Source organism: Hyperolius riggenbachi, chromosome 8 (assembly GCF_040937935.1).
Source record: "Hyperolius riggenbachi isolate aHypRig1 chromosome 8, aHypRig1.pri, whole genome shotgun sequence".
Lineage (NCBI taxonomy): Eukaryota > Metazoa > Chordata > Amphibia > Anura > Hyperoliidae > Hyperolius > Hyperolius riggenbachi.
The window spans coordinates 203853831-203861706 of record NC_090653.1 but is presented as its reverse complement, the minus strand read 5'-3'; the positions used below and the strand labels follow the sequence as shown (position 1 = coordinate 203861706).

General features: G+C 40.8%; 1 protein-coding gene across 3 annotated transcripts in view; it reads right to left on the bottom strand.

The window, feature by feature from the left end:
* Positions 1 to 4260: 4260 nt before the first annotated feature.
* The window catches only part of TNC (tenascin C), a 200070-nt gene continuing 196454 nt past the window's right edge, over positions 4261 to 7876 (bottom strand). For all 3 annotated transcript variants that reach the window (XM_068248108.1, XM_068248109.1, XM_068248110.1), the window contains one exon: positions 4261 to 6377. In XM_068248108.1, coding sequence (XP_068104209.1) covers positions 6267 to 6377 — 111 coding nt within the window. In that variant the 3' untranslated portion in view covers positions 4261 to 6266. The remainder of the gene's footprint in view (positions 6378 to 7876) is intronic.

The window sequence follows — 7876 nt, the reverse complement described above, 5'->3', positions numbered from 1 at the left end:
CAAAAAGGGGGAAAGGTCCAATTCAGCATTAAGGCCAAGAGGGGTGACTGTACCTAATTTAAAAATCCACATTGCCTCCTTGCAATAAAGGACCTCATCGAAGTCACCCCTCCTGCCAGAGATTTTTAAACTATACAAACCTTTTACCAAAGTCCCACTTAAAGAACTATTATGACACTCCCTATAATGTTCATATATTGTACCTGTAGCTTTACCTCCTGTTATTTTTCCAAAATGTTCCAAAACCCGTTCTTTCAAGCTTCTTTTTGTTTTCCCCACATATGTAAGTTTACATGGACATTGAATTGAGTATATTACTCTGGTCGTATCACAGTTAATAAAGGACCTGATAGTAAATTCTTTCCTTCCATTGCTGCTATAAAAAACATTAGTACGTTCAATATAGGGACATAATTTGCATTTGGAGCACTTGTACATTCCAACCGGTCTCCTGCGATCTAACCAAGTCGAGGGGTTCCTCTGAATCTCACTATGTACCAAGGAGTCCCTCAAATTGGGTGCCCTTCTGGCAGTGATAAGAGGACGCGGCCCTACGACCTTGGCAATCTCCTGGTCAGCAGTTAGGATTGGCCAAAATTTGGTAAGTAACCCCCTTAGGTCATCCCAATGGGATCCGAAACCGGTTATGAGCCGCATATGTCCCTCCCCCTCCGCACTTCGCGGCACCCCCCTGGGGGCCAACAATTCCTGTCGGTCCTTACCCCATGCCTTCTTAAGCGCCTTGCGCAATACTGAGTGTGAGTAACCTCTGTCCCGGAACCGCTGGTACATCAGACGAGACTCCCTCCTGAAATCTTCGTCTCTACCACAGTTTCTACGTAAACGGAGAAACTGACCGTAGGGGATACCTCTTTTTAAAGACACCGGATGATGGCTTGCGGCATGCAAAAGTGTATTGCCTGCCGTTGGTTTACGAAAAGATGTGGTTACTACCACATCCCCTTCCACTTTCAACATAAGATCAAGGAAGGAAATTTCCATACCAAAGGTATATGTCAATTTAATATTCTTGTTGTTCTGGTTTAACTTGGCCACAAAATCACCAAGTTGCCCCGCCGTTCCCGTCCATGCCACCAATATATCATCCAGGTATCTAATCCAGAGGGCGACGTGTGCACCATATTCGGGACTTGGAAATACCTCCTCCCGCTCCCAGAGTCCCAAATGGAGACATGCATAGGCTGGTGCACACGACGCCCCCATCGATGTACCCCTCAACTGATGGTAGTATTGTCCCTCAAAAATAAAGCAATTCCGGGTCAGAATCAACTCCATAGATTCAACAATAAAGGCATTATGGGCTGCAGCAGAGGGATGCCGCTCACGGAGGAAGAGGGACATTGCCCGGAGCCCCTCCTCATGTGGGATCGAAGTGTACAAAGACTCAACATCGATCCCCACAAGGAGGGACCCCGGGGGCAGCCCAAAACCGTCCAGAACCCCCAGAACATCCCGTGTGTCCTGCACATAGGAGGGCAAAGACTGTACTAAGGTATTAATCTTTTTGTCGATGAATTGTCCCAATCTTTGAGTCGGGCTGCCCACCGCTGAAACGATGGGTCATCCCGGTGGATTTTCAAGTGACTTGTGCACCTTAGGAAGGACATAAATAGTAGGAATGTTATATGTAGTCACGGTCAGATACTCCCATTCCTGTTTTGTCAGGATACCCTCAGCCAGCCCATCATCTAATAAGTCATTGACTTATTAGAAATATTGAGGCTATATCAATCCTAATTGGGTGTTTTGTCATATATTTACCTCCTATGTTACGTTAAGTAAACCATATAGGCAATACAGGCTGCACCTGACGTTTTAAATGTCTTATTAAAAGTTAAGTTTTATATAGTTCTATAGCTCTCTACAACAAGCATCAATATACCAGTTGCCTGGCAGTCCTGATGATCTCTTTGGCTGCAGTAGTGTCTGCATCGCATATCTGAAACACATGCAGCAAATCCAGAGTTCAGTCAGAAACACCTGCTTGTTCCAGGTCTATAGCTTAACATATTAGAAGCAGAGGGTCAGCAGGAAAGCCAGGCAATAGTATTTCTTAAAAGGAAATAAATATGGCAACCTCCATATTCCTCTCATTTCAGCAATCCTGTAAAAGGCCTTTTATTTAAAATGTGAAAATATCACAGAGGAGAAAACTTAGGAGAAAAAGTGAATAACGGTTATGTACTAAAATTCATACATTTAATCTCCCGCCTACATCCCTTTGCTTGTGTACAGGTTCAAATGGGTTGACATTGAAGTTTGACTTCAAATATTTTTTTTAAAAGGACTCCGAGCTCAGAGTAAAAATAAAATTTGAACTTACCCGGGGCTTTCTCCATCCCAGCCCTGGTCGGGACGTCCCACGCCGGCCTCCTGGCTCATGACGGCGGCCGGCGTGACAGCACGGCGCATGTGCAATTAAACCGCGCATGCGCCGTGCTGTCACGCCGGCCACCGTCATGACGCGCGGCGGCCGGCGTGTGACGTCATTCGTGACGTATACGGAAGAAGAAGGCCCGACACTCGCCAGTGTCGCCCGGGGGCCCGGCCTGTACGCGCTATGCAGACAGCCGCCGGGAGAAGAGACAGGAGGCCGGCGTGGGACGTCCCGACCAGGGCTGGGATGGAGAAAGCCCCGGGTAAGTTCACATTTTTTTTTTACTCTGAGCTCGGAGTCACTTTAAATAACGATGATTGGCTGGATTAAAATTAGTGAAGAATCTGAATTACACACAGCAGTAAATTTGCAGCAATGTTTGTGATTATGATACAAAATCGTAGTGGGAAATTTCAAATTACTGTAAAAATTATTTTGTGCAAAATCACAACTATGCGTCATTTCACAGCGACTCGTAATTTCTCAAATAGATCATGGATTTTCACACTATACACATTTTAGCAAAAATTAGGACTTTCTTGATTTCTCATGCCCATAAACATCAATGCTCAATGAAAAATCAATAATCAATTTGATAAAAATGTTTTCTCCTGCCCATATGCTTCAATATATTTGGCAAAAAAAATGTGCTTCCCCATGCCCTTTTTTTTTTTGCAAAATTTGTGGAGAAATGAAAATGGCATTTGCAGTAAGTGTGCCAGTAGACATGTGGATGTGGCACACTTACCTTGGCTTGAATGTACTTGTGCATGTTACAGAAAATACATTAGTGAATTCTGTAAATGTAATTTTGTCTAACCTGCCACAATTCCTAACTATGATTAAAATCGTAATTGTGAAAACTATGCAAGAATTCATGAAAGCAGACCTTTCCATTATGATCAACACTAGTTAAATTGCACAGATTCAGTAAACCTGTTTTTTTTTTTTTTTTTTTTAAAGGGACTACCCTGATCACCTTTGCTGGCGGCTTTTATGTGCCATTATTTCCGTATTGTAATGGTGCTTAACAGGAATACGTTGCATTCTGTGCAAATCTTATGCTAGTTCAGCAAAATTGTATGTAGCTTTCAAAGAGACCAATCAAATGCAGCCACTGCAGGATTTGATTGGTCCATTTCAAGCATTATTGTTCTGACCATCAGAATTTACAGCAACTTTATCCAGCTCTGCTTATGCAAAATGCATTCATAGTCTATAATATCTGCAGATCTCATACACACCTTTTTTAACAGACATTCATCTGCAGATCAGATCCACATAGACTATGAATGCATTTTGCAGGAACGGATCTTTTGCAGGAACGGATCTTTTGCAGGAACTGATCTTTTGCTGATACTGATCTTTTGAATGTGTACAGCATCTTTGTGCTCAGCATCTTGCAAAGATTTTTATCTGATGAGGAGTTCAGCTCCATAGAATAGACTGTGTAGAGTATGGCTCTCATACTACATGGAAGGTGGTAAAAATGGTCTAAGATCGTTTATTAATCTTTCAAGTGTGTACACACCATAAGCCTGTCAGCATAAATGGTTAACCATCAACAGATGTTATTCCTTATCAGTTCTTTCTTCCAAAACCAATAATCTCTTCATCTATGCACAGGATATAGACAGAAGCTAATTGGTACGGCTGTGTATTCATTCTGCTGTCTTATTTTAAACCAGTTTTTCTGTGCATAGCGTACCTAACAAGCAATAATGAATATAGTTGATATTTATATTCCATTGGACTTGTCATGAAGACAGAAAAATGATTCCTGTAATTTGTCAAATGCAAGGAGAAAACAGAATGGACAATGAACACCCGGTATCATAAATCTAGCATTGGCGAGACACAGCGAGTATAAGAATTACTTTATTGGCAAAATGCTATCCAGCACTAGATTTTCACAAATTGGCGGAATTCTTCCATAACTACTTAAATGTTTGGTATGTTTGTCTTCATGTGTAAGCAATAATACTTTCCAAAGTAGCAGAAATTGGCTTACATTTGATACATTCTTCATTTTAGCATGTGGCAGTAAAAGAGAAACTTAAGCACTGAACTGGATATTTAGAATACAAATTAGTTAAGCAAGAATCTCAGTAAAACCTGAGGTATTCAAAGCAGCCTGCTGCCGGTTTCAGTCCATCTATCACACTGGGAGATACAGCCCTAAAGCAACTGCTATTTCCAGCCTCCAGCTGTCTTCCCCCAGTCTCTATATGCCAACTATCTGCAAAGGAGGAATTGTGTAAAATGGACACTTTATAGCTGTGCTCACCCTAAATATTTTTAAAGAATCATCCATCCCATAGTTTATAAACTAGCCCCATTGGATCACTTTTATTCTAATATCATTACGACTAATTTATAACATGCAACGTTCTGTGTAACTCCAGCAAACTGGAAACCATTTCACTTCACATCCCTCCTAGTTTACGGCTATGTCCCACATACAGACTAATAATATTATGTGCCCCTCCCAAGAGTCAACCCCAGCTACCCAAGATCTATGGCCATCTACACTACCAATCATGGTCACACACCTTATTCATATGTTCTCTGTGATTAAGATATTTAAAACAAAAGCACGCTTTTTTAACACACCCATGCCCTTTAATTACTCTTCAAGAGTTTTTCTTTCAAGTTTAAGGGTGGCATTTTTAATAAATGTAAAGGCTGCTAAGCTGAAAGTGATGGACAATGAGATGCTAATAATAATGTTGATGCAAATTTTATAGAAATTCTGTGCATATTTATTCAACTTGAATTGACCTATCAGCCTTTGCTGCCTCAAATTAGACCAATTCCAATCTGCATACATTTGCATAAACTTAACATAGTATTTGCATCAAACCAGAATTATTAGAATCTCATTAACCATCCATGTAAGTCATGTTAATGGACAATTCCGTTTCCTTTACCGTCGTATCAATGCTCTAAAAGTGGACCTATGACTAAAAATTACACTACACACAAATCAATAGAATTAACAAATCACAATATTGTTTAAGTCTTAAAAATACCTCTATTTCAACTAAAATAAAAAATAAATAGAAAGTAGAAGCTATGTAGAGAATAAGGTTTTTTTTTCCTTGACATCATTCTTCAGAAAGCCTTTTGCCAACAATTAGATAAACTTCTAATAAATGAAATTAGAGGATCTCTAAATATTATAAAATAATAGTCACTAAAGCACATCCATGATGCTGGCCAATTTATAAAATCAGCAAAACTTGCCCTCATACTGACTGTGCGACATTAATTTATGTTTAGTGCGACTTTAGTAAAAGGTCCACTTTACTGTAAAGAAATGAAATGGTGTGTTTTTGTTTTGTGAATTAACATATTTCATATTATTTCAATGATATCCTTTCCTAGTAGAAAAAAAATGCAATGCAAGCTATGCCCAACCCTTCCAAAAATGGATTTGATTTAACACATTATATATTGTAATGTATTTATTTTTATATAAATCCACCCAACCCACCAAATAAAACATTTTTAAGACAAAATATTAAACAATAGGTTTGTTTAAAATATGACAATATCTAAAACTACTACTGTACACTTCATATTTTTCATTGTTCCTGTCAATGTTCACGCACATTCTTCCGGCCTGCCACAAAAGGCAGGATGGCATAAGCATGCTTAGCTGCATCAGAAAGTCTTTGGTGATGTTGGAGCCACAAATTATTGTTACGGCCTTCAAGCAATGGCATACTTAAGACACTGTGGTATTTCCTTAAGACACTTTGTTTTTGGGGTGGTCATGTGGTAGGGGGGAGGCCTGGCTGTTGTAATGTGCTACCACAGTCAGTCTGTTTGCCTCTTTCTGCTTTTTGCTGTTAGATACTAGTTATTATGCTCTCTTTCGTCTGGCTTCAAGATTTCGGAAGCTGGCAGGTCTGAGCTTCATTTCTGCAAATTCAATGGAGTATTCATGTCCCTTCCAGTGGAACCAGTTGACCCCCTGTAAATGATACAATACATGATTATGTGACACTGATCAAGGTATCCACTGTAATCAAGGTATACATAATTTTCCTAAAATAATGTGGTTCAATAGCCCACTTTCAGATTTTCAAAAAGATACCACATCTACGTCACACCTTAGGCATACTAGCTGCTAAATGTAATTGTTAACAGAAATAACATAATTAGGCTGCACTGTGTGCGGCAACGGCCTCTGTCATTATCTTCTACATGGGATTAGGGGTCTGATGGTTTTCTCCACCCACCTCCTTAAAAGTCACAGATGACGTAGCACATGAGGAAGCACAACCAAGAGCTTGACAGTAACCATCCGACAGTGGACTATGAATGATCATAAGGTATTTCTGACAATCTTTTTTTTCTGCTAATGTGCCTCTGGTACGGAAATGTTTGCCTTGCCACTAATCCCCCATCAACATAAACTAAGGTTATTTTATGAGTCAATTTATTTTTCATCTTCTTGTGTTTGTTTATTAAAATATAATTTTAGTACTATATTATCCCTAAAATGCATAGGCTTAGTCAGAATACAAAATCAAGGACCGTACCAGCAACACTTGAATTCACCATTCAATGGAGAGACATAAGGAAATAAAAATGTTAGCTCCCTTCAAGGCTGAACTTTACACTTTAGCTTTGCTCTTGGGACTGCTTTATTACATTTTCAGTATTATGCACTACAAAAGTCATTGCTGGAATCTAATACCTTGCTGTGAACATGACCACTAACACATCTAAGCATCTCCTTCTTAATAACTCTTTAAAGTGAGATAGTAGTTAAAAAATAGCAATTTAAAAGTGTTTTCATACCTTATTCTAACACCTGCTCATCCTGCAATTTAATTGTAGTGTTTTTCTAGCTTTAAAGAGACTCTGTAACAACAAAAACCCCACCTGGGGGGTACTCACCTCGGGTGGGGGAAGCCTCCGGATCCTAATGAGGCTTCTCACGCCGTCCTCTGTCCCACGGGGCCCTCCGAACAGCCGGCGACAGAGCCGACTGTAGCTTCAATATTTACCTTTGCTGGCTCCAGCGGGGGCGCTGTGGCTGCTTTCGGCACGGAAATAGACGGAAATACCCGATCTCCGTCGGGTCCGCTCTACTGCGCAGGCGCCGGAAACTTGCGCCTGTGCAGTAGAGCAGACCCGACGGCGATCGGGTATTTCCGGCTACTTCGGAGCCGACAGTCGTCAGAGCGCCTGCGCAGGAGCCAGGAAGGTAAATATTACGTCACCGCTGCACGGAGGGCTGCAGCGAGACCCCTGACGGATGGAGGACGGCGTGGGAAGCCTCATTAGGATCCGGAGGCTTCCCCCACCCGAGGTGAGTACCCCCCAGTGGACGCTTTGTCGTTACAGTTCCTCTTTAAGTCCAATAAGAATGGAAAGATTACAGTAGGGCTCTTCATTGTACTGTATAACCTCATGCTACTAATTACTGTTCCCGTTACTTTCATTTATATTATCATAAGGCAC